General features: G+C 42.7%; 2 protein-coding genes across 5 annotated transcripts in view; one reads left to right on the top strand and one right to left on the bottom strand.

The window, feature by feature from the left end:
* Positions 1-21,224, bottom strand: part of cd276 (CD276 molecule) — a 66,217-nt gene extending 44,993 nt beyond the window's left edge. Inside the window, exons 1-2 of one of the 3 annotated variants that reach the window (XM_063882104.1) lie at positions 20,714-21,224; positions 15,405-15,500 (exon numbers count right to left, since the gene is read on the bottom strand). In XM_063882104.1, coding sequence (XP_063738174.1) covers positions 15,405-15,483 — 79 coding nt within the window. In that variant the 5' untranslated portion in view covers positions 15,484-15,500; positions 20,714-21,224. Of the gene's footprint in view, positions 1-3,836; positions 3,890-15,404; positions 15,501-20,713 lie in introns of those variants that run through there. The other 2 variants (XM_063882102.1, XM_063882103.1) reach the window with 2 other exon arrangements.
* Positions 21,225-21,734: 510 nt separating this feature from the next.
* LOC134863539 (ubiquitin-like protein 7) lies at positions 21,735-25,958 on the top strand. Of its 2 annotated transcripts, none has more exons than XM_063882101.1 (11): positions 21,735-21,853; positions 22,294-22,474; positions 22,600-22,719; positions 22,827-22,912; positions 23,849-23,933; positions 24,027-24,084; positions 24,276-24,409; positions 24,598-24,647; positions 24,840-25,016; positions 25,167-25,280; positions 25,629-25,958. In XM_063882101.1, the coding sequence occupies exons 2-11, from the start codon at positions 22,300-22,302 to the stop codon at positions 25,767-25,769; spliced, it is 1,140 nt and encodes a 379-aa protein (XP_063738171.1). In that variant the 5' UTR covers positions 21,735-21,853; positions 22,294-22,299; the 3' UTR covers positions 25,770-25,958. The 2 variants fall into 2 exon arrangements, with proteins under 2 accessions (XP_063738171.1, XP_063738170.1); XM_063882100.1 differs by lacking the exon at positions 21,735-21,853 and adding an exon at positions 21,864-22,081.
* Positions 25,959-27,132: the final 1,174 nt, after the last annotated feature.

The following is a 27,132-nucleotide window of genomic DNA, read 5'->3' as shown; positions in this document are numbered from 1 at the left end:
TTGGCCCTGGTCTAGTATAACCACACAGTATTCCCTGAATCACAGCATTAATTCTGCATGCTGTTTTCAGATGTGACAAACCGGCACACACTCAAAATTTGAATGTCTTTGAAAAGAAAATCAATGCAGTATTTGGATATATATGCTGTGACTGCCTCAGAAGCATCCACTGTGTTTGTGCAGTGTGGAGCGGGTGAGGCAGGATGAAGGCAGGAGGGGAGAAGAGGAGGGATCTGGAGGTAAGCATTAGGACTTTGTCTGTGTTCCTATAGGCTTTGCCTCCTGGCGATGGCTCAGCGAGTGAAGCAACAACATCTGTATAGCTTTAGTGAGATCGTTAGTTAAATCTGATATAAATCTGTTTCTCGGGTGGGGGGGTGGGGTGGGGGGGGTTATAACTGCAGCAACCCTTCAGTGTGTGCTACTGCTGGAATGAAAAGTGATTCTGCTTTTAAACAAATGCCTTTAGTTAAAGATATCTGACTCAATGTGTTTCATTGGCACGTGTTGCTGCAGTGGTAAAATGGAACTAAGCACATGAACACAAGGGAACAAATGTGGTATTTCTAGTCAAACTACATTATAAGTTTATCCCACCACATTTTTAGTAATATATTATGATATATTATTATAAATTAAACTACCCATCAGTATGTGAAGTACTTCAAACGGCCCCCTTTTCCCAGCTGCAACATTAAAGATCACATTAATGCATCGCAAATTATAACAATCATTTTATATATATATATATATATATATATATATATATATATATTACTCTAATATTTGGCAATAGGTGCACTTTTACTTTCATAGTTCAAATATATTTTGAGGGTAATTATTTTTTCTTACAATCATTGAGTATGATGATGAATCCATGACTCTTGCTTGTAACAATGTGTGTGTGTGTGTGTGTGTGTGTGTGTGTGTGTGTGTGTGTGTGTGTGTGTGTGTGTGTGTGTGTGTGTGTGTGTGTGTGTGTGTGTGTGTGTTGTTTGTCTAGACTAGGGCCAAGAGCAAAGAGTACACTGCATAATCATTCTGGATTAGTAGCCATCTCAGGGAGTCCAGAGTACATCCATAGTATTCTCAGGAGTCAGCATTCTCCATTGATCCCCGTCCGCTCTTATACAACTCTGAGACACTCATCAGCATCACAGGGGAGGAAAAAGCCAAAAAGCCAGTCGGCCCCTGGAGCAATGCACTCTTCTTTATGCTCAGCCTCTCTAATTGTTATAATCACAGTGGCATTTTAGCCTCCTCGCCCCCTTTTTGAGCTGTGTCTATCACACAGCCAGCGCCAATGTTCAATCACTTAAATGAGATTTGACTGATGTGGCGGTGCAATAATTACTCTCCCCTTTTAACAACAAACAAGTCTTTCATCTGAGAGGGTTCATACAGTATATGGATGGGTGTTTGTAGGTCTAATGCAGACCTATTTCCAATCACAATCAGCCTTTCCGAGCTAGGTAGCCTCTACACATCACAGCACAAAAAAACGGCAGGTCTGTAGGAACAGTGCCACCTACTGACTACTCTCACAATTGCATCAAAGTGGGGCAAAAAAATTGCACGGATTGCTGTCCAAATAACCCATGCTCCATCGATTGGAGGCCAATTGCACATGGAAAGGTGAGAAATGATGTAAAAATATGTAATAATTGTGAAAAAGAAAAAAAAAACACTGTATATTTGTTTTGCCCCCCCCCCCCCCATTTCATGAACACATAAACCATAAAACCTCAACAATCAAACCTTATTTTGAATGAGAATGTCGTGCCACAATTTTAACCTGGAGCAATTCTGAGCCTTTATACCAAACAATTGGCAGTCACAAAACAATTCTGTGACACCCAGTGTGATGACAACAGAGCGCTTTTTCCTTTACTGTGATTACCAAAGCTCTTCTGGTGCTGTGGGGTGGTTTCTATCGTGCGTATTGTGCCCACATTCACTCAGCTGGGCTACAACCCAGGGAAACAATAAAGAAGAGTTATCGGGGCACGGCACGGCCGGAGCAGGCGGTGCCGGCATCAACAGGGCTAACCGAACAAATTTCAGGGTTGTGTATTTATGCTGTCTTTGGAGTTGGGTCAACCTTTGCGGTAATGAACAGGTCGCTGGTGTTTTTTTGTAGGAGTGGAGGGTCAGTGACAGCCCTCATTGAGAGTGCACATTTAAGGAGGAGGAGAAAGAGCAATTAAATCACTCCCCGAGCAGCCTGGGATGACTCACACTACTGAGTTCATACAGGAAGGGGGGAAGGGAGACTAAGAGGGAGAGAGGCCAAACTCACACTTAAAGATAATATCTGGATACAAGCCAAGGAAGAGACTGTGGTGGAGCCTCACACACTAATCCCTCAACACGGACTAAAGTCATGTCATGGAGGAGAGAGATAGAAACTCCCCTTTCTCATTCAGCATCTCTTCCTCCCTCGTGCTCTTTCACTCACTGCTTCTTTAACCGGTGACCTACCACTGGCTCTGAGGCCCCGGGAGGACGCAGCTCTACACAGCGACCTTGTGTCGAGACACCGACCTGTGCCTGGAAAGAAAATTCAAGGGGAGGTATTTTGCAATACACCGAGGGGAGGGAATGGGAAAGGAGAGCAGAGGAGGGCAAGCAAGGCCGGCTGACGTCATGGAAAGCGCACATCTGATGTCCTATTCGTCAGAGGTGAAATACCACGAGCCAGAGCGAATCACTGCGGTTGTTTTTGATCTGCTGCTGTTTACACCACACAACATGTTCTTCATGGCAGCCGACCGTTTGATCGCCTCTCGACATGAAAAAACATGCATTCTCTGAAGAGACAAGTGTAAGTAGCAGAGGTTAAAGATTACACACACAAGTGGTCTTTGGTGAGGGGGCCGGGCGGCGCCTTGTAGCCCTGCCTGTGGATTCTCCTCAGGGGTAAGTGGGGATCTCGCCTCTCCCTTTCTCCCTCTCGATAAAGAGATGCTCAGAAGCCATAGAGGGCAGGCTGGGAGACGTCAGGCTGTGGGGATTTACACACTGCACTTTGTGTTTATGGGCCTCAGCTCTGTTTGAGTGCCTGCGAGACAGAGACGGGCACTTTCACAGCCGACATGAAATAAACTCATTACAGCTTTCGCGAGCGCTGGCAACGGGCCCTGCTTAGCAGCGAGGCAGAGGGCCGGCTGGAAAAAGGCTGCAAGTGATCTTCACACTGCTCTCCACTCCACCTTCAAGACCACGCACCACCTTGTCGCCACCAACACCTCCTTCCATCAGCTTTCCCTTAGGTGTGGCTTCTGCCATGTTATTTGTATAGTGATGCTAGCTGGGCTCATGAGGTGAGCGTGGAGTGTGAGACGGAGACAGCGTGGGATGCGAGCAGACAGCAAATAAGAAGATCACAGCTTTTATAGGGAGGGTGCTTGCAGGGTGACGTGTGAGGCTGCTGGTAAATAAAATCCCAGTGATATCTCACATCATGATTCTGGCACATACAGTAAGGAAAGAGCACATGCACACACCCACAAAGTAAACCGTTACACAAAATCAGTTAACTGGACTCAGATTTTTACTCTTCCCTGGTTGTCATGGGCTACGTTCCCAATCAGCATAAACACTCCCAATAATCTCCAGGACGCATGTGATTGATTCCATGAAGTTTTACTGAGAATCTTGTGAAACTGAAAATACAGCTAAATATCTGCATTATTACAAACAATATAATCTGTCATCCGGCAGTAGTAAAATATAGAGCTAATTCAGTTTAGCTACACAATCAAAATGCAGTAACAGTCTTTAATGCTCACACAAACTCAGCACTGCTCGATAGGTTAGTGTAAACATATACTCACAGACGTTGCTTTAGCAAAGAGGGAGAAAGAATAGCTGTGTAACGGAAGAACTGAAGACGGCACGGCTCACACAACCGTAGCTAATCACTGCACTGAGAAACTCCTAGCATGCACTACGTCTGAGTTGCTATGGTAACCAAAGTAAACAAATTACACTGAACAGTGTTTCTAACAAAAAACGACAGGGGCATAACACTCCCCGCTTGGGGTCTTTAAAGAGCCCACATTAACGAACAGAATCAGTCTTTGGGGAAAGAAGCAGAACTACTTCTGTAATGGGGCGAAAGACGGTCTTCTTGGCTCCATCCTTGACGATTTCAGCTTCGACTTTCCGCACCAATCCATCTTCTCCTGGAAAGGTTTTCGTGATGATGCCCATAGGCCATTAATTTCTTTTGGCCTGCTTGTCTTTCAGGAGAACTATGTCTCCTTCTTGAAGGCTCGGCCGTTTTCCTTGCCACTTATGCCGAAGCTGCAATGTTTTGAGGTATTCCTGTTTCCACCTGTTCCAAAACATATCTGCCAGGCCCTGAACTTGCTTCCACTCCTCTCTGAAGAGATCCATTTCCTCAAAGCTGCCTGGTGGAGGAGGAGGCGCAGAGCCTGTCTTGAGGGTCAGAAGCATTGCTGGTGTGAGGATGAGAGGGGATTCCGGGTCCGATGACACTGGGATGAGCGGCCTGGCATTCATGATTGCAGCTACCTCGGCCATGAGTGTAGTCAGAACCTCATGTGTTAAACGAGACCTCTTCTGGTCCAGCAACATGCACTCCAAAATACGGCGGGCGATGCCAATCATACGTTCCCACGCTCCACCCATGTGAGATTCGTGGGGCGGGTTAAACACCCAGGGGCAGCTCTGTGTACTTAGGTACTTCTCCATGCTGTTGAAGCCTGGATTCGTCTTGTCCATCTCTGTAGCTATCATCTCGGTGATCTCGACAGCGAGTACAGCCACACAGAGCTCAAGTCTTGGGATAGTTAGGCCGGGCTGGGGGGCCAACTTTGCTTTCCCAAAGACGAAGCCAACCTCTGTCTCTTCCTGTTGGCTTGTCACCTTGATGTACGCTACGGCTGCGATTGCTTTAACTGATGCGTCTGCAAAGACACAGAGTTCTCTTCTTAGTGCCCCTGCAGTGGAGAAGGACGTATAAGGGCGTGGTATTTGGAGCCCCTCTAGGTCTTGGAGTGACTCTTTCCATCTGGTCCACTCAATCTCCATGTCTTTGGGTAGAGGCGAGTCCCAATCTTCTGCTTGTGTGGTGAGTTCTCTGAGTATCAGTCTTCCGTGAACCGTGATGGGTGCGAGGAACCCTAAAGGGTCATAGAGGCTATTCACTGTCGAGAGTACCCCTCTGCGGGTGAACGGCTTCTTGTCATCTTCAATCTGAAACGTGAAGGTGTCGTTGCGCATGTTCCAGAACAATCCAAGGCTACGTTGGATAGGCAAGTCATCGACGAAGAGATCTAGGCTGTTGACATCGTTGGAACGATCTTTGGATGGGAATGCTTCGATGACGGCAAGCCGATTTGACGCAATTTTGTGCAGTCTGAGGTTAGAAGCTGCAAGCATCTTCTGTGCTCGCCCAAGGACACTGATGGCTTCTTCCTCGGTGCTAAAGGACTTTAAAGCATCGTCAACATAGAACTCACGGTCGATGAATCTTTTTGCGTCGCTGCCATAGTCGGCCTCTGCTTCCTTAGCTGCCCGTTGCAAACCGTACGCGGCAACGGCAGGTGAAGGGCTGTTCCCAAATAGGTGGACTCGCATCCTGTAGTCCACAATATCAGAGTTGAGGTCGTTGTTCCTATACCACAGGAAGCGGAGAAAGTCCCTGTGCTCCTCCTGTACGACAAAGCAATGGAACATGTGCTCGATGTCAGCAGTGATCGCTACTTGTTCCTTCCTGAACCTCATGAGAATGCCTAGTAGGCTATTATTAAGGTCGGGGCCAGTGAGCAAAACATCGTTGAGCGAAACTCCTCCACACGATGCGCTGCTGTCGAAGACCACGCGGATCTTATCTGGCTTCCTGGGATGATACACGCCGAACAGGGGCAGGTACCAGCTCTCCTGTTCAGGTTTTGTTGGCGGGGCAACCTCTGCATGCGCTCTCTTAAGCATCTTCTCCATAAACTCTAGGAAGTGGGCTTTCATCTGCGGCCGTTTTTCCAGTAAGCGGTGGAGTGATACAAGACAGTCGAGAGCCTGTTTCCTGTTGTTGGGCAGCCGCTGCCTTGGCGACCGAAAAGGTAAAGGTGCAACCCAACTTTTGGAGCTGTCCTGGTGGCACTCAACGTCCATTATCTGAAGAAACTTCGAATCTTCTTACAAGAGAAATGGCTATACTTTGGAACAAGATAGAAACGTGAACATTCTGTCAGCTTCCCACCTTTCTTTGTACTGGTAGACTTCATCTACACAGAGGCAAAGGCTCGTGCAGACCCAGGCTTTAACCTCTTCATGCAAGCTCCAACAGAGAAAAAGAGCAAATGGGAGAGGCCCACAAAGACATCTGTATATGTTCATAAGACACAGGTCTCAGGAACAACCAAGTATGAGCCTAAAGGAGCTAAGGAACGAATTGACCCAAAAGAACGTTGCCCCCTACACCAAAAGCCTCACCCTCTAAGAAAATGCAGAGGCTTTCGTGAAAAGAGCATAGAGGATCGCAAGCAGCACTTGAAAGAACACTACATCTGCTTTCGCTGTTGCTCTTCGGCAGAACATCTCGCAAGGAACTGCACTGCTGAGATAAAATGTACAGAGTGTGAGAGCACTGCTCATGCGACTGCACTACACCCCAACCAACCTACCTGGAGATCTAAGTCGTTCCCTCCCACTTCAAAGGACAGCGGGGAGGAGGACAAAGCGGATGACCAGGAGGTCAAGTCAACATGCACACAAGTATGCGGAGAAGGTCTAAGCGCCAGAGCATGTACCAAGATCTGCCTTGTCAGTGGTTTTCCAAATGGATGCAGAGAGGCCTCCAAGCGGATGTATGCCATACTGGACGAACAGAGTAATCGGTCCCTCGCTCGGTCTGAGTTCTTCGATGCTCCTACTCATACACACTCAAGACTTGTGCGGGACGTACAGAGACAGCGGGGAAGAGAGCCAGTGGTTACACTATCGAGCCAGTGGACAAGCAACTGAGCATTCCTCTGCCCACACTCCTCGAGTGCAACCAAATCCCTAACGTCCGTGCTGAGATCCCTACCCCGGATGCAGCATACCACCATGCTCACCTGAAACGTATAGCTGGCAAAATATCATCTCTCGATCCAGATGCCAAGATACTCCTCCTATTGGGCAGGGACATCTTGCAGGTTCACAAGGTTCGAAAGCAGATAAGCGGCCCAGGAAATGCTCCGTTCGCTCAAAGGCTTGACCTAGGATGGGTCGTCATCGGTAACGTTTTCCTTGGAGGTGCTCACAGACCACTGGAGGCGAGAAGCTACAAAACAGCCATCTTAGAGAACGGTCGCACAAGCCATCTCCAACCATGCAACAACAAGATCACGGTCAAAGAGACGTTCAGTCAAGCACCTAAACATCTGGCATTAAACCCCACGTATGGCTCAGCGACATTCATTCGAGGCAGCCTGGGACAAACCATCTTCGCACGTACTCCTGACGACCACAGACTTGCTCCATCCATAGAAGATTCTCAGTAAAACTTCATGGAATCAATCACATGCGTCCTGGAGATTATTGGGAGTGTTTATACTGATTGGGAACGTAGCCCATGACACTGGTCAATATAGTATTGTGATGTAGAGGCATTCTGAGTTTGACTGATTAAAAGAACAGACACAGTTTAGTTTAGAATATTAGCGTTAACTGAATATTACAATTAAGACATTTAGGAGACCCTAATATGTGTCTTTAACAAGTACACCTAAATCTTGACCATGAGTCGGCCTTTTGCATTGCTGACATGTTTGGATTTCATTGCAAGTATAAATAGAGATCTACATACCCATAAAATGTGCTTATCCACAGAAATGTTTCCATATTTGAAGGTTTCCTTTTTTCTTTTAATTAGTAATAAATTCAGTTTTAAACATTATACAAAAAAGGCTAAAAAGAAAGTTGGGGTTACATCTCATGTATTCTACTGTGTCCGTACTTTCACTCAATACATACACTTTGATAGTTCCCTCAGTTAATATGTTGTGTTTATGGCTGCTTAATATTTGTAAAAATCTGACTCATTCTACTTTATATCAATGCAGGAGCAAACTTCCAGCTAAAAGTTCAAATGAAATATCAAAAAGTTACTTTAACAATGAAATAATAAAAGAACCAACAAAAGTGATGAGCTTGGTGGCATCTGATCACAGTGCATTTAGCAGGGTTTTGGCAGCAGTATAACTGAAACGTACTGAGATAACAAAAGGGGAACAGAGAAATAGATTATGCTGCAAGAGTTCTTTTGTCCTTTTTTGCTTTCCTTTTCTAGCTTTCTCAGCGAAAAACTGCTCAGTCAGGGAGGGTTTAGACAGATAACTGACATAAAATCAAACCTTCAATGGCTACTTGTGAAGCCTAAAAAATTCTAATCATACCAATTCAATCGCGAGGAGAAAAAGTCTGTCAGAGGCTGAAATCGTTATTTTTATCATCTGTAATTTATCCTAAGACATTAGCCCGACTCGAGCTACGACATGCTCCAGTGGAAGTGAGTGTGTATCAAACTGTTGATCTTTGCAAAATTCTCCCTGCTCATCCCTTCTGAGAAAAATATACTCTTGCATTTCCAAAAACTAATCATGCTCATGCCAGAAATGATCAGTTCTGTGTGAGTGCATGTCAGATTTTGAAATGATGGTTATTTCATTTCTGCTGTCGTTTATTAACGAGGGAGAAATGGTTTTGCACATTGTGTAGAAGCAGTAACAAGTGATCAGACATGTATTATCAAATCTACAACGGATAAACTCAGTCTTTGATTGCACTTTTGGAAAAGGAAACACGTAAAAGTTCTACTGAGCATTGGATTTAATCAGGAAGAAATATCAGTGGTAAAAGTATCATTAAACTCTAAATAATATCCAGTTGAGCACACACACCCTCCCAAACACAATTTCATGCAGAAACAGAGACTCACAGGCTAGAGAGCGCATTGATATTCCACACCTGTATGACTCCTGACAGCTCCACAGCAACACACTGTCTGAGGAATTGGACACAAGGTACTCTGACACTACAATGGAGACGCTGTTACAAAGCTGCTCTGGAGCAGAGAGGTTCCCATCAGCATGACCAGCAACAGCCAAATACACAAATACACACAAATGTACACAGCGCTAGCACACAGGCTGGTGCACACACAAACATCTATTTCTCTATCTATCTATCTATCTATCTATCTATCTATCTATCTATCTACCCTGTTTGAACTGCATGCTACAGCTCTATTTCAATCACCTAGCTCTCTTTTTGGTCTCCATTAGGATAAATTGTGGATAGCACCTTTTCTCAGTACCACCGCAGCTGAAGGTAGCAAAAGAGATGAGCCAATACCAAAAGGTGGAGGTTAAAACACTGCAGACCACTGATCGGTCAGAAAGAGTCTTACTTTATGGGACATCCTGCACAAAGCCATTATTTGTAATAGTAAACTCCTGTAATTTCATTATGTTCAGTCAACCCAGATTTAAAAAAATAGTGAGAGTGCTGACGTTCCTGTGTTAGGTTGCAAAATAAAATGATTTTTCGAGCCTCCTGGTCAGTTTAAATGGCAGTTGCCAGCCCAATCCGCTACAGAGAATAGCTGATCATCCTGCCTACACTGATAGGGTACGATCTGCAGTGGGGAACAGATCCTGAACAGCACCTGGGACCAAAAGTACCAAGTGGGGGGAAAATGACTTTTATTCAATCAAAACTTTTGAAAGTGATTTGTTTTTCTTTTTCATGCCGAATGACTTATCTTCTAGGAGTCTTACAAGCACATCCCTGGTTAACATAGGATTGAAAAAGTGTGTGTGTGTGGGGGGGGGGGGGACTGAGTTTAACACATCTGTCTCAACTCATTGATCTACAAAATCTACAAAAAAAATCACGTGAGTTTTAGTCAACTAAGATGCATTCAGTTACACACATACATTTTAACATGTCATTTAATATCAAATTCAGGGCAATGACTTGGTAACTCGACCCACTCCAATATCACTAAACTCCAAAAGATTGGCACCTCACAGCTTCTCCTCAAAACCAAAAATGGTGCCTGAGTGAACAGAGCTATTTACACAATCTGTGGAGTCATTTGTTAAACACACTAAGCACACATGTTCTAAAAGGTACGTCTAAAACCCTGCTGAAAAGTAATTGGGAGGAAGTATCAATAGGATTTGCACACATAAGGAAAATCTAGCAGTTAGTTATTGACACGGCAAAGTAAACATGTGCAATACTAACAGACTGCAATAGCATTAGGGTTTAGTCGTGCAAAGAGACGGGAAGGAGAAATCTGCTTTTACAACACTGCCCCCCTCTGTGGATGAACGGGATTTCTGCTCTACACATTTCCACCCTGGACATTTTGCACTACCTGAACATCAAAGGGTTTTTGCTCAAAGGATCTGTGAGCCCTTTCATACCGATTATTCTTATGATATAAGCAATCCCTGTAAAAAGTCTGAGGGGAAGCTAGCTTTTGATTTCATGCTGTCAGGAGCAGATCTAGATGTCCATAACACTCCTATCTGAAAAACAAAAATTGCATCGGGAAAACATTAATGGACCGTTTGCACATGATTTGTTTTGAAATAAGCAATTTTCAAAAACAGTCTGTGAGTTGAGCAGCGTTTCTTTTAGTATAAGGGGCACAGTATGGATGAGATTAGGTGACACTGAAAGCCTCCTGCAGTGCACAGGGGTCACTTTCAACATTAAGCTGTGCACATAATCTCTCCTTTTACCATTTCTGCTGCAGGAACTCGCCATAGAGTGTGAGTGCACTCACTCAGGGAGATACAGGCAATGGCAGATAGGGAAGACAAGGACTCTGACTTGCTTATTTTCCGCCATGTCATAAATCAAAATGGGTCTCACTATTTTCCCTTTTCTCGCTCTATTTCGCGCACCCTATCTCTGCTGCCTCTGTCTAGCTGCCTTCATAGATGTACGCCATCTCATATCCTGTCAATAAGCTGTTAATAGGCTCCGGCAGCCAGATAATAGTGCCGGCTAAAGGACAGTGGGCTGATAAGGACTAGCTTCTGGCTTACAAGCCTGAGAGACAGAGAGCCTTTGATGAGCGGGAGGCTGGTGAAGAAAAAAGGCGGGGGAGTCTTGCAAGGTAGCAGGGGGGTCATAAGGTCGGCTCTGAGTTGAGTACAGCTGATTTCTCATAATGGCCAGCTGCATCTACACTATGAATAACAATTTGACTACTTTATGTATCAAAGAGGAAATAGGATTGTGTGACAGTTGCTCCATTATTAGAATAAAATAAAATAAGAGAGAATATAAAAAAATATGTATAATATTACTATAATAAAATACTTAATTTAACACAAGAAGTTACTGTACGTGTTGAAAAATATATTAGGAACAATAAAATAACAGCCACGATTAGAGAAAAGCAAGTTTCTTTCTTCTAATTATTTAGCTCTTTCACTGGTTCATATCCTGCGTCATGGTTTCATGCACCAGATGTGACACGAGGTTAAACAGGGGTTAGTTTGTCGCCAGCTGTGCGATCTCTGGATGACAGAGCCCCCGGGCCTGACATCACAAACACCGCGTCACTGCAGCCCCACTCTGGAGGTGGGAGTCTCCCAGTGTCAGCTGCTGTGATGCTTTCTCAGCAGCTCAGTAGCTGTGATGCTTTCCAAGCACAGATCAGCATCCGTTCAACCCATTCATCACAGCCCACTAGGCACACAACAGACCCACATATGGCTCCGGGCCCCTTTTCCCCTCCAGAACTGCAATCTCGGCATATTAACCGTATCAATTTTTTAACGATTCCCACAAGGCGGCATTTTGAGGACTTGTTGAAATAATCATGAGGCGCTTGTTGGGTAATGCACTCTGTTTCAATGAGCGCACTGTGAGAAAAAGAAGAGCCGGGGAACGGTGAGACAGAGGCAAGCCACCAGAGACCGGTCATTATGTATGCATTGCGGCAAAACCAATCTTTGTTGAGCCTGTCCTCGATTGTTTTTAAAAGGATACTTCACTTGACGCAATCAAATTAGCAAGAACATCACTGATATGGGGTAATAACCCTAAATTGAATTTCAGCACAGGCTAAAGTGTCCCCTCTCTGCAGAATCAATTGCTGTGAAGAGAAAAGGAGGACAGGAAGAGGGCATTCATAGTTAGCAGACCTTTAAAAAGTACACCAGAGATGCAGGCATGAGCAGGCTATTTTCATGCTCCGCAGCCCTGCCATAATGTGTGTCTGCCGACTGCTATGCTAGATGCAATCTATCCAATTATGCAAATTAATTTGAATTACCTTACAGCTCCCATCATTGCGAGTGAAATCGGGTCAGCTTTCAATTCTTTTGCATTTGCATGAATACAATTCTCGCTCATTGTTTGGGTGCTAAGAGCTGCACACGGGGAGCTCTGGCAGCCTGGTGGCTGTGCTAACTGAACACAGAGTATGACAACAACAAGCAATTAGCTAGACAGCCTCCTGTTAGCTCTGCCACTGGCTGACACTGTGCTGGAGTGAGCCAAGGATGTTACTGTACACAGCTATGTTGTGAAGCACTCATTACTGTACATATTCATTGATGATTCATGCATTTTGCTGACATTTAATAGCACTATAGGTTATAATAAATGCGGTATAAATGCACCTAAGCATCCAGTAGTGCAGGGTCAAAGCTGCTTGGTGTATCCTATTTTTTATCACTTCCGTTTCCTTAATAGTGCATTTAAGCACAAAATCAACAACCCCTCACAGACAGGCCTCTTCACCGCTGCAGTGACACAACAGCTGTGTATGAGTAACATCAGGGAGAGGTTTCACAGAGAACGATCCATCATCTGCCTACTGAGTCAGGATACAGCTGGGAGCTACAGAGGCGATGTTACTGCGTCGGGATGACAGTGTTGTCATGCACTGTCCTTGTGCTTTTTTCTTTCACAAATACTGTTCTCACGATAGGAAGTGTGTCGGCAGAGACCACAAAGTGTAATCGTGTCTACAGATATGTGCCCTTGCAGGAGTTATCGAGCAATGACAGGGCTGAATACGAGGAAGATTACAGCCAGTAATCCCAGCGAGGGAACTGTAGACCTAGGAGACACACACACCGATACACACACAGCTGGCTCATACAATTATACAAGTCTGTAGGGTTTTTGTTTGGGGTGCTCACGGAAGCAAATAATGGTTGGTTATAAATCAAAATAAACCAAATTGACCTTTAATTAGTTACCCAGATAATTACTGTTGTCCATCCATCCATCCATCTTCTCCCGCTTTTCCGTCAGGGTCGTGGAGGTAACAGCTCCAGCAGAGAGCCCCAAACTTCTCTTTCCCTGGCCACATCAACCAGCTCTGACTGGGGGATTCAAAGGCGCTCCCAGGCCAGCGAAGAGATATAATCCCTCCAGCTGGTCCTAGGTCTACCCCTCGGGCTCTTCCCAGCTGGACGTGCCTGGAACACCTCCCTAGGGAGGCGCCCAGGTGGCATCCTCACTAGGTGCCCGAACCACCTCAACTGGCTCCTTTCAACGCGAAGGAGCAGCGGTTCTACTCCGAGTAACCTCCGGGATGGCTGAACTTCTCACCTTATCCCTAAGGGAGATGCCAGCCACCCTGCGGAGAAATCCCATTTCGGCCGCTTGTATCCGCAATCTCGTTCTTTAGGTCATGACTCATCCTTCATGACCATAGGTGAGGGTAGGAACGAAGATGGCCCGGTAGACAGAGAGCTTTGCCTTCTGGCTCAGCTCTCTTTTCGTCACAACGGTGCGGTAAAGCGACTGCAGTACCGCTCCCGCTGCTCCGATTCTCCGGCCCATCTCACGCTCCATTGTTCCCTCACTCGAGAACAGGACCCCGAGATACTTGAACTCCTTCACTTGGGGTAAGGCTTCATTCCCTACCTGGAGTGGAGTGGAGTCCTATTCTGGTCAAAACAAATAGAAAGCCACCCCAACAATATTTTTTTAAGTTTAGTCGTCTGTACTCCACATATAAATAAAACAAATTAAAAGAATCACATTGCATTTGTCTGTGCTGCTCTGAAAAGCACCTGGAACTCGTTGGAAGCTGTTTGCCCTGATAAAGTTACTAACGTTACACTAAATGAAATAAGCGTGGTGTTTTTGTATCATCATACAGTGTTACAGACTATAGAATCAAACTAGACTCCAACTAATTCACTTAGTGCTCCAGTTAGCAGAGAAACTGAATCATTGTGTGAGCAACAATAGCCCATTACCCGTGAGTTAAAGAGCTCCATCAGTCCCCGACACCTCCTCCTCTTCCCTCCCGGTGAGAGCAGTGAGTTAGGCACTGGATGCCGCACAGCCGGTAATGAGCAGGCTGCAGGCCCATTTGTGCTGGGAGAGAATAGGTCCCTAATGAACCACTGAAGACACTTAGGTCCACTGAGTCAAGATTGAAATGTGCCACTGATGGCCGATAGGAGGTTGTGTCAGCTCAACCAGAGAACAGAAGAGGCAAAAAATAGCTCTTTTTAAATGATGGCGTTTTGGATGATATAAGTTATTTGTGAACTTTGTGGGTTTGCCAAAGTAAGTTTATTTTTGGAGGAACCCTTAAAGGCTTTCTTACTTTTTCTTCTTTAGGCTATTCAATAATACAAGACATTGTCATCCACTATGAGAGTTTAATTTACAATATGTGTCAGCAACACAGCGATCGGGACACGTGTCGTGCCAAAACATGCACTGTTGATCCAACTTTTGACATGCCAAATTTCCTTTCTTTCATTCACCGTGTCTCGAGGCGCGATCAAGCCCGCAAAGGCTATTTGTCTTATTTTGATGATGACACAAGTTTTTTTTTCCAGCACCATTTTTACTGAAGTAAAACCTTTGAGTGTGTGAGTTATGAATCCTCAGTTGCAACATCAACCACAGCCCTGCTTCCCAGTGTTATAAATATAAAGGGATGAGTTCCACACACTCCCTGAGTCACAGCAGAAAAATTGCACCTCTGGCACTTTTCATCCAGGGCCTCACCCAAGCCCAAAGCTCCAATCCTCACCTGTCTGCAAAAGGTCAAAGCTATTCCGTTTTACAAGCTGAATTATTAAAAACATATAAAAACTCACAGCCATTTCAGAGGGTTGTAACACTGTATAAACTGTCTTTTTATTCCCTGAAGATCTATATAAATACGAAAATGTTTTTGTGGTAACTTTTCTAGATTGATGAGAGTTTAAACATTTATAACTTTCAAACTTTCAGCACATTATTGTTGGGAGTTGCCTCCTTTAAACTGTTGTTTTGCCCAGTGAAGCCTTTGAAGGGGGAAGAATAATACGCTCTGCAGGGCGTATTGTTGAACTGGCAGTGACATTTCCTACTGCGGTGACTCTGATCTAAGGGGGGACACCCACCCATAGTTTGGAGGGCCATCATCGCGGTCAGCAGGAGGGACAGCATGGTCATCGAGGGCGGATTCAAACTGCACATCATCTTGTTCAGACAAAGCTCTGCAAGGGGAAAAAACACAGACATCTGAGGAGGAGGAAGTGGGTGGGGTTTGAGACAATCCAACATTATGAAGTACAGGCTAATATATTAAATCTTTGTCTGAACAAGACTTTTCTCTTGCTTGCACAAGGCTCTTCTCTTTCAGAAAGCTGAGAAGACAAATAGGAACTTCCAAAATTGACAAAAACAGCCAAGTTATTCCAGAGGGAAACCCCTTCTTTAGGAGTGAGTGGATACAGACAAAACATCCCCTCCCTGTCTACTTCCATTCTAACATGCATTAGATATTCATGAGGTAATATTCTCGGAGAGTTTGGTAAAGGTCACTATTTGCATTTGTATTTGGCATTTGTCAAACACTACTTTTATTTTAGACAACACTGGAAGTATGCTTTCTTTATTTACAGGAAGTCATTGTTCTACACTCTAGTCCTCTACTATAAATAATTGTGTAAAACAAAAGCACAACAGCAAAGTTGAAAAGCAGTGTCCATGTTTTCTCACAGGGTGTTCCGGGATCAAGGCAAATGTTTGTTGGTGAATCTCGGAGCAATAATAACACTGATAAATATGTGAAAAAAGCATTGGATCACTTAGATTAAGGTGGATTTAAATCTTAATATCGCTGGAGGGTAACATGAAAACATTTGCCAATCTAAACACTAATGAATACTTTGGAAAAAACCTTTTAAAAGTGTTTACTGTGAACTATACCTATCGTTTCTGAAAAGACTTCTTGTGTAGAGAACAAGAAGAAAAAGTGGAAGACAAAAAAAGAGGAACACATAGAATGTGAAGAATTCTCATGAGAAAGTAGTCCCATCACAGCACCAAAGCAATGCACTGCTGTAAATGGGCAGCAAATGTAGTATGAGTATAATATATATATAATATATATATATAATATAAATATAAGGCCCATCTAGAACAATCTGAATAAGGCTAGGCTATATAAAGAACATTTACATCATTTAACCTTGCCAGCAGGCAGCCCTTTTTTCTCTCATCTCTGCTTTCACCTGTTCTGCTCGGTATAATTGCTGTGTTTGTCAATGGAGTCTGGTGGCACTGAGGAGAGCACCGATAGTGGCTTCAGCTTCCCGTCGGAAAGGGCGGTCTGACGGAGGAAATATTCTAAATATAGCAAACACTTAAACTGATATTGATTTTTTTTTTTTTAAGTGGACCTTTCTTTCCCATAGCTATAATGTTTTGGTGCTGCGCCCGTCCACAGCAATACACTGATGTTCTACTGTGTAGGTTATACAGTGACTATGTTTAGGTAACTGAATCCACACACTACTTCAAAACCATCCTTTTTAGCAAATGGGTTAACTTTGTTAAACCCTCAAATCAACATATTTATTTCATTGAATATGAATTCAGATTTTAAGGCCATTCAAATGATTGGATATCTTTATTGTGTTTGAATGTGCTGGACATAACCTTAAGGCGGAAAGGATATGACCAACAGTTTCCTGTGAACAGCATGATATTTCCAAGCACGACACACATGGTTCTGCTTTCTTTCTGTTTATTTCCACTCATTTCCTTTTCCTGATTTATTCATATTCTCATGCATGACTATACTTTCAATTCCTCTTTAAACACACAGGAAACGGGTGTTTGTGCCCTGAGACGTTTGAGAGTCTGGATGAGGAAGCTCCTCTGTGAATTTTGATATTTTAAGTTATTCTGATGGCAAATGTTTTTGGTTTGCAGCAAAAAATAGATATCGATAGTGATGCCGACTAAGTGTTGCCTTCAGCCCATTGTTCTCAGCATCAGTGGGTCAGATTGTGTGTGTGTCGAGAGGTACTTTCCTCTCAGTGAGGGGGTCTTTTTCAAAACTACCACTGGGTGTCACTAAATTTCAAATCATATGACAATGGGAAAAGTTAATTAAAGCTAACTGTGCAGTAGCTTATTTAGGGCTGACGTTCAAGATGAAAAGCACACATCAGAAAATGCAACTGCTTCTTATACTGCTGGTTGGTATAATCTGTCATTGAGGATGCTCAGTGTTGCACTGGAGGAGTTACATATACCCTTCTCTCTACCAGTTAGTGATGTGGATGGTAACAAACAAGACCAAAGGGTTGGACCAACTTTTGTTTGGCAGCATAACTTTCCATATTCATCCTGTGATCATACATTAAACAAATTCACACTTAATTTTGGACACATTTAAAGTCCTTTAGATTGGAGAAGGTAGCTAACAGATGAGTCGGGGGGGTTTTGGTGCTATAAATGATTGGAAATTGCTTTCAGCTGTGGCTCCACCTCATGGCTGAACCAAAACATTTTCCATGAGGTTCCATTTATGTCTTTAACAGAGAGGATGTGGGCAGAAGTGCAGATTCATCAGTAACTTTCAAACAACACACACTCACCATTTGCCCTGGACTTTGCAGACAGCCTGCCACAGACAGATTCAAAAGAGATCCCCGTAAAACCATCAGCATTTCCCAAGATATTTACCCTCAAAAGGCAGAGAATGTGGCCTATACTGCACAGCCATTTAAAAATGGGGATGAATATCAAATGAGGAAAAGACCAGGCAAATACCGAAGCCAGCCTCTCCAAAAGGGAAGATTTCTGTAATATGTCAACAAGTTCTAAGGACATAATGAACGACAAAATGCCAACACACCAAACCACAGTCTGACTCTGCCTGTGTTGTCCAGACACCAGGAAGCCATCACAGGTATTTTTTTTACTGAATGACTCCATGCCAGCATGTTAATGCCTTTTTCTTCCTGTCATTTTACGATTCAACTTTAACGATTCCATGTCAGAAATCAAAACAAGCTGACCATGCTTGCAAGTCACAACCCAAACAAAATAATGATACAATAAACTTTAACTGCAAAAGGTTGTATTTTTTTAAATCTATGTTATCCATCACTATATCAACCCACTTAATAAAACGTATTGATGGCTCTTTGTTGAATGATGGTGCTCTCTAAATTGAAGATCATTAATATGTAAAAGAGTCGGTCACTGAATGAAAGTTTGACAGTATCTTGAGTTTCTTTTAGTGATTGGTCGGCAGCTTTTGAGCCATAATCACCGGTGTATTTCATTTTGACACCGCGCTAAGGATTATTAAGCTTCTTACTGAGGTCAAAAGAGAGAGAAATTATTCCTTAAGTATCACAGAACATTAAGATTTACGGTTTCACCATGGTCATTGTACCAACTCAGTATTCTTTGGAAAAATCTGTGACAGTGGTTCTCTAACAGTTTGTCTTTTTACTGACACTACTGTTCTTGTCCTGACAAGACCATTTTTAAAAACTATTAATATAATGGATCTAACTGACCTTCTGGGCCCAAATGTCTCATTGGCATATGGCTGGCACCATTGCCAAGCTTCTCAAACCATTGGGAAGCATTCAACCCTTGACAATAGGAACATTTCCCACCTGGAAAACACCCATCCCTTGGAGGGCATCATGGGATGAAAATGAGCTTTTCAAATCCATATGGCAGCAGTGGTGAGCATTAAGCAAGCCCTCTTAATGGATGACTGGATTCACTTCAAGCAAGTAAATGTTCCCCAAAGTAGTCAAGTCTTTGGTAAATTATACATTAGCTCGTCAATCTGAAAAGAGAAGAGCTCCATAAACTTAAAGAAAGCTTTTTGGCTCAGGGTATGAAAGTGACTTGCCAACTTTCTTTTTAACTACTGAAACTCACACTAGGCAATGCATCAGTGCCCTTCAGCTACAATATCATTTTTCTAGATAATTTATAACTAGACTAGGGCTGGGAAACATGAGGAAATATATCAAATATATATAAATGTCTCTATTGTACATATTTATGCATATGTTTTTATCATGATAGAGGCTAGGGTTATACCATTTTTATTTCAAGTTTTGCAAAAAACTGTCTATTTTTTTAAGAAGTCGTCTAAAAATGACAGTCCTTTTCATTTGTCATGCATTTAATTCACACATGAATGTACAAAGATGGCCTTTACCATGTTTTACTTTCATACAGACTATGTATTTATTCAAGTACCAGGATGCTACTGTGTATTGTGATATATCGAGATGTGAAATTACCTCTATTGTGAGAGAAGGTGTTGGCCTTATTGCACTAGCTATTTTTATCTCAACGATAATTAGCAACTGTGGCAGTGAGAACTGTTGGTACGTGTCTTCTCAAGACTAGAAAAGTGCTTGCAATGTAATGGATACTCCAACATCCTGCTTTTGTATAGCTGCAGGAGCCAATTTAGCATAACCTTTATCATATGGCAGCTTGACATATATGTGCAATAACATGGAGATGAAAAAGAACCATGAACTGCTAAACTGCAATCACATCCCGGGAAATAAATGTGTTAGAAAATCTCGAGCAGTGTCAAATAACATATTAATCTTTCCACTTTTATCATATCTCATTTCCGACTCAAGTCAGAGCAGTAAAAGCTACATCCTCCCACATTACAGGAAGCTGTACCTGCCAGCAGAGCACAGCTGCATTATCATGTGATAAGGGCAGCATGAGGCCAGGCAACATCCCCAGAGTACAGCATCTCCTCTCCTACTGGTTCCCAACTTTTTCTGAATAAAAGCATAGTTCAGTGTAGCAAAACATATATATTTTTTACTTTTCTATCCTGCTAATTATTTACAGAGCCTTCAGTTTTGTTTTGATCCTTTATTTGGTTTCAAATCTCAGGGTGGGTACCACAGTGACTTAGCCTCCCTTGAAAGAATGAGGAAAGCATACTTTTAGATGTAGTTTTTCCTTATTATAAAGGTCCATACATTGGAGACTTTAAACTGCATATCGAAGCGGGGCTTATTTAAAATGTATTACTGTTTATAAAAAATACAAACGCTGACTGTTCTTTTTATGTCCCCATTTTGAGTTATGGAAGTTACAAAGATGAAATGCGTTGCTGCAGTATTGACTTTTTGTCCAATGGGGGCGCAGTCTATTTCATTCATAGATGTTATAAGCTCCATTTGTGAAACAGTATACTGTATAGCTTAGCGGGCCTCTGTCTTGCTTTTTAAAACTATAACAAATAGCAGACATGACACAGAGCCAGAGAATAAAGCCAACTCTGTTAACGACTCCCCTAACCCGAGTTCATGAGGTTCCCCGACAGCTGTTGCGCGTGTTGGGAAATAAGTTATTGTTCATATCGTTTCTGTTAGCTTATGCTCTCATATCCAACTTCATTTCTTACCATGTTAGGAGGGCGAAACTTGGAAAGCACCAACCATCCAGCGGCAGGCAATCCTCTTTTCTCTGACAAGCAGAGCCGATGCGTTTTTCCCCAGTAGTTCCTTACTCGGACAACAAAAAAGCACTTTTAAAACTGTTGCCGACCCGATAACAGTTTATCCCGACGATGGAAACAGCTGTAAGATGTATGTTCAGAGTGTGTGAGTGTCTTCCATTGACTTGGTACGCGTCTCTTCACAGTAACCACTCCTTGCTGCTTTGTCCAGCAGTGATGTCATACCGAGGGGAGAATTTAGTCTGGAGAGTCCGGACCCCCAGGTTAACCATTTGTGAACACACGTGCCTATTTTTTTATACATACAATAGACCTACTATCTTATGAATGCAAGTTTGCATATGCTACTGCTTTCATTCGCTTGGTACAAGAAATTACTTTTTATATGTATACAGTATCGAATAATAACCGCATTGACTCATCACATGGTCCTTGAACGCATCACTGCTGCCAGCCATGCAGTTTATGAAACCATAGGAATGAAACACTCATAGTTAACTGTGCATGGACATTTATATGGCCTCATAATGTTTGTATGGATTAATACATCTATTTGGCTGTATTAGACACTTTATTGAATATGATTAATACATTATATTGTCAATTTTTGTGGTAGGCTTTTGTTAGTGAGCAGAAATGTGGCTGCAATAATAATAATACTTGACCTAAATTGCCCTCAAATGAGACATGCAGACCGTAACACTACTGTCTGGAAACATGTTTGTCCAAGACATGACACAGCTTTAGAAAATGTTATACGTAGCTGTGTAGCAGCAGGAAAATCAATTGGGAACCTTGGTTCTGCAGCACAGGGAAAAACAAGTTTATTTTTAACAAACTATGTAACCTTTATGGGGATTGTGTATATAATGTCATGTAGATTAGGCATTGATTTAAATTGGCTAGAAATGATGTCTGTATGTGTGAGAGCAAAAGCTGAAAAGGGGAGATTTTATGATTGCCAGTGGTTAAAAATACAGGGGAGGACACAGAAGTGAAAGATCCTTTGTTTGGACGGTGGAAGTAAACGTAGCGTAGACCACGTGACTAAATCCAGGAAGTGAATCGAGTGTCAACAATAAAACGGTGAGTTAGCGGTTATTTAACAACGGCTACAGTCGTCATGGCATTAATATTTTACATGTATTTGACATTTTCGAGGGACTTTTTAAAACTAGGAATACTATTCGAATAGACGTTTAAGTATCGTGATTTTCGTCTTCTTAGATCGCAAATGCTAAGCAGCTAACGGGTTTAGCAGTTTTGCTAACGTACTTTATGATGTCAAACCCCCCCAAACAGATTAAGCTGGAGGTGATAATGCGTGTTTTCTGATGATTATTGTCTATAGTATGTGTTACCGAACAAATAGAGGGGTGACATTATTTATCTCCAAATAAAAAATCAGAGTGGAAATTATAATAGCTAACGTCAATAACAGCTGGCTTACATTAACAACCACTCGTCAGTTATGGAGTAAATATGTAGTTGATGTCAAACATGTTTGTTTTCTATTTGTGTACTAGGTAGCGATGGCTTCTTTAGACTGGCACCTGTCCCTGAAGATGCTGGATCAGCCCAAATCCACCTTCCACTTCCCAGACATGATGCCTGGGGATGTTCCTCCTGGAGGATACAGAATCGCAACTGTAAAACAGCTTGTTGCAGCACAGATCCCAGACTCCTTCCCAGATCCTGAACTAATAGGTGTGTAACATGTGTTGTTTAAACACAAAACATCAACTTTAAATTAAATGCATCTCTGTGAGTGGTGTCAATGTATGTCTTAACGTTATTTGTCCTTTAAAATGTATGATAATGTCTCGTATCAGAGTTTGTCCACTGTGGGCGGAAGCTGAAGGACGACCTTACTCTGGATGCCTGCGGGATTCAACCGGGATCCACCTTACACCTCCTTAAAAAGACCTGGCCAGAGTCAGAGAGCCGTTCAGGTCTGTCTGCTAGTCATTTAAGTGTTGAAATAAATGTTGTTAAAGCTGTACTGTAAGTGAAACTGAAAGTCAATCTGAACACAATTGGTTTTTCTTTTCTTTTCTAGAGCCTGTGAACAGAGCAACAGCAGCCAGGGAGTTTAGGGTGTTTCACGCTGCCCTACACTCTCTAAACTCTGCCTACAGAGACTCAGTGAGTGGGAAACACACAGCATAGCACAACCCTCGATGATCCAAAGAGTTTCAATTATGTTCCATTCAATATACATAGATTTAGAATTTTGCTTTTTCAAAATGGATCAAATGTGTTTTAATTTCCATGTTTTGTTTGCCTTTGCTAAAATATCGCTGCCTTGTTTTACAACAGGTTTAGGCCTTTTTCTGACATCACTGTATCCGTTGGAGTTAAATGGCTCTATCATGCCTTACACTCAAAGTTTAAATAGGTTGTCCTTCACTGCCGAATAAAGGACTGCATTGGGTTGTTGGCACTATACACATTTTTGGACACACTCATCCTTTTAACTATTTAGCTGGGGTGTTTTTCCCTCGGGTGCAGTCACACCTGTGTTGACAGCTGTTTACCTCTGATTGGATGCATTTCAGTTCCCGTGTGATCCAGACCCTTGGCAGCTACGAGCTGGTCAAAGATTACCCTCAACAGGAAGAGGTTTAGCTATTATAGCCTGGCATCTTTCCATGGTGTAAACCTACTCTGCACAATTTTGGAATACCAGCATGTTGGTTTAGTGATAGTCCAGATAGGAAAGGGCGTATTTTTGATCCACCGATAATCGCACAGATGTGGAAAGGGATGTGTCAGCACCAGATCAGGTCAACTTTACAATCACTACATATCACTCAAATCTACAACAGATCTAAATGTCCATCAACAATCAATATACACACTGTGGTTGGCTGAAATCATTTTTTTTGGCCAAGGCTGGTATATCTCTATTTAAAAGTCTATCTCCTATCCCGTTTATTTCATGTTGATATTTCACTATTCGTGGGTAACTCATACAACCTGGTTAAATAACTATTTATTACGTTTAACAACGTAAATAGTATCGGAATGTTTTAGATCTATATTTACTAATGAAACTCACTGTATTGTTTCCTCACATAGGTTTATAAAATGCTGACGAATAAAGAGTCTCTGGATCAGATCATCGTGGCTACACCAGGGCTCAGGTCAGACCCAGTTGCCCTAGGTAAGACATGTTGAGTTTTATTAAAACTATCCTCCTTTTTAGTGCAAATATGCAAATGGTTACATTTCCCAATACAACCTTTTATGTGTCCAGGGGTTCTTCAAGACAAAGATCTCTTCGTGCAGTTCACAGACCCCAGCATGCTAGATGTGTAAGTTTTTCTTTGTGATTACTCTAGTGTAACACATAATAAGTGAGTTCAGCATGTACACACACGAGCACACACACACACACACACACACACACACACACACACACACACACACACACACACACACACACACACACACACACGGGAAAGTAATTTAAATGTCCGTCTATACTTCTCTGTCTGTTTCATAGATTGATGTCTTCACATCCGGCCCTCGTCAATGCCATCATCCTGGTGCTGCACTCTGTGGCCGGCAGCATGCCCGCTCAGTCCAGCTCTAGCTCCTCTCGCAATGTCTCAGCCAGCTCCTACAGTGATATGCCAGGTGAGAAAGGGCAAGGTGCATTTAAAACCAGGCAGAACCTACGGCAAGAAAGAGGAGGCCGCTAATGGTCATAAAGAGTTGTAGTTGGCATGCTCCAAAAATGCAAACAACAGATTTAAGAGAGACAATAGGTCCTACAGCAGTGCCTTTTTAAAATACACATTTTAAACCTCCTTATTATCTGGCAGGGGGCTTCATGTTTGAGGGCATGTCTGACGATGAGGACGACTTCCAGTCTGTGAGTTTCTCAGCTTTATTCTGAACATCATGTGTCATGTACAGGATAGCTGGTGATGCTGAAGGCTGTTTGTGTGTGTGTGTGTGTGTGTGTGTGTGTGTGTGTGTGTGTGTGTGTGTGTGTGTGTGTGTGTGTGTGTGTGTGTGTGTGTGTGTGTGTGTGTGTGTGTGTGTGTGTGTGTGTGTGTGACAGGGGGGCTCGGCAGGTCCCTCACACAGAGCAGGAGGCTCGGTGGGAATACGGCCAGTGTCTCTGAGTCACAGCGGAGCGACGGGCCCTCGACCAATCACGCAGAGCGAGCTGGCCACAGCGTTGGCCCTCGCCAGCACTCCGGACAGCAGTGCGGTCACGCCAACAACTTCTAGCCAGGTAACATAACAAGGAGAAAAACATTACACACACACACACACACACGGTTTACTACTGAACCGATATTTAATCGAGCTTAAAATATGGCACTTTGAAGACATTAATATGTATTAAAAACGTTCAAAATCAGTTTTTTTTATTTTGCTGTAGTCGGACCCCTCGAGTGGCGTAGCCCCCATGCCAGCAGGGACCCCAGTGAGTAACGATCTCTTCAGCCAGGCACTACAGCAAGCTCTGCAAGCCTCCAACATGTCTGCTCTACAGGTGAGGCTCAATCCCACATATCCAATTAATGTAATTCAAATTCAAATGTTAACCGGCCGGTGTGTTCTTTTACAGGTCAGATATTTGTATATTTTGAAGCGAAGCGGCAGGAGAGGAAATTATTTTTGTATACCCCTTTTTACTCCCCCTTTTTTTTTCTAGGCTCTTATCTTTTTATGTTATATGTTCTTGTTTATATTTGCACTGTGGGACTGAAACAGTATTTCAATGTGGACATTTTGACAATAAAGTGGACTTTGACTTTTGACTTGACTGATTGCTGCTATAAATTCAGTTCGGGATTTTGGATGAAATACTTATTCAGTGAATGTGTTTTTGTTTTGCTAGGGCCGCTGGCAGTCCCAGATGCAGCAGCTCAGGGACATGGGGATCCAGGATGAGGATCTGATGCTGAGGGTGCTGCAGGCCACAGATGGTGACATCCAAGCTGCCCTGGAGCTCATATTTGCTGGAGGCCCCGGACTCTGAGCCATCACCCCACAGACAGAGGCTTTTATAGAGCAGATAGAGAGCGGGAAAAGGATCTACAGTATTCAGATGTATTATTATTACCCTGTTTATCACATTTACAGCATCAGGTTCTCTCTAAGGTCATGATAGCTTTTTGTTATTAATGTGATTTGTTGTAATAAATGTGATCATGCTTACCTCATCCAATTCTGAGCCTGGCGTCCTGTTACTAAAAAGATGACATTGACTGTAGCTGTATCGCATTTCTCAGTCTGTATTATTCTCTGTTCCAAGGGAGTTTTCACCTTGAGACCCAAAAGGGAAATTGGGTGTCTCGCCGTGACCTACATTTTAAAAGACTGACAAAGAACACAAAATATAATTGAATTTAAAATGTATATGAATTTGTTTTGTCATTATAAAAGTTACATTATTTGTGTGTAATGTTAAGTTACTCACCTCATAGCAAACATTACATAGCATTTAGCTGATGCTTTTATCTGCAGCGACTTAGAATAAGTGCAGTAAACCATAAAGATTCAAACTAAGGACAACAAGAACTGTGCTGACATTTACTCCAAACAAGCAATATCATTGTCAGTGCTGGTGCATACTTTTTATTTTGTATTCTTTGCCAAGATATAAGTGAAACAGGTGGGTCTTCAGTTTGTGATGGAAGATAATATACTCACTGCTGTCCTGATATCAGTGGGAAACTCGTTCCACCATTTGGGAGCCAGGATAACAGTCACTGTACACTTGGACTGAAATATAAGGCCATATGGAGAAAGGCAAGACACTGGGATGTTGAGTACAGTCAAAATAAATTGTCACACAGTTTTGGAATAGAACATATAATACTCTCCATTTAAAAACCTATCCCTCCAACATTTAGCAACACTTCACAAATTGTTTTTGTTACTGACTCAAATGACACTGCCCAGACATGCAGGGATCATAAAAATGATCACTTCCACTTGTCACTACATAAGATGCACATTCATTTCTGACATACTGTATGTCTTGCGAAGATTCAATTCTCTTACACTCCTGAAATGCTGGTGTGTGATTTTAAAGTCATTATAAACATTGCCTGGATTGTCTGTTTCTTAATCTTACAAACATTTATAATCCTAATCCCATTGGGTTGTCATTTTAATGTGTGTACCTCTTGTAATGCTCCAAAACTCATCCTGCTATACACACATATGTACACTAGATGGCGCTGCAGTTGCATCGTATTTCCTAACAGACACACTGATTATTCATTTGATATTTCTTACTTTCCCAAATTTAAAGTCATGCTCTTTAATCTACCCTCTTGGTTTATTTTGAGTTGAAGGCACTGATTACTAAAGAAGGCCATATGATTGGACAGCCA

The sequence above is a fragment of the Eleginops maclovinus genome, chromosome 4, assembly GCF_036324505.1.
Source record: "Eleginops maclovinus isolate JMC-PN-2008 ecotype Puerto Natales chromosome 4, JC_Emac_rtc_rv5, whole genome shotgun sequence".
NCBI classification, from domain to species: Eukaryota; Metazoa; Chordata; class Actinopteri; order Perciformes; family Eleginopidae; genus Eleginops; species Eleginops maclovinus.
This window is presented reverse-complemented; position numbering and strand designations above follow the sequence as displayed.

Coding starts and splice junctions, on each gene's coding strand:
- LOC134863539 (XM_063882100.1), top strand. CDS start 22,046: ATGATGTCAAACCCCCCCAAACAGATTAAGCTGGAG. Junction 22,720..22,826: donor AGAGTCAGAGAGCCGTTCAG/GTCTGTCTGCTA, acceptor TTTCTTTTCTAG/AGCCTGTGAACAGAGCAACA. Junction 22,913..23,848: donor ACTCTGCCTACAGAGACTCA/GTGAGTGGGAAA, acceptor TTCCTCACATAG/GTTTATAAAATGCTGACGAA.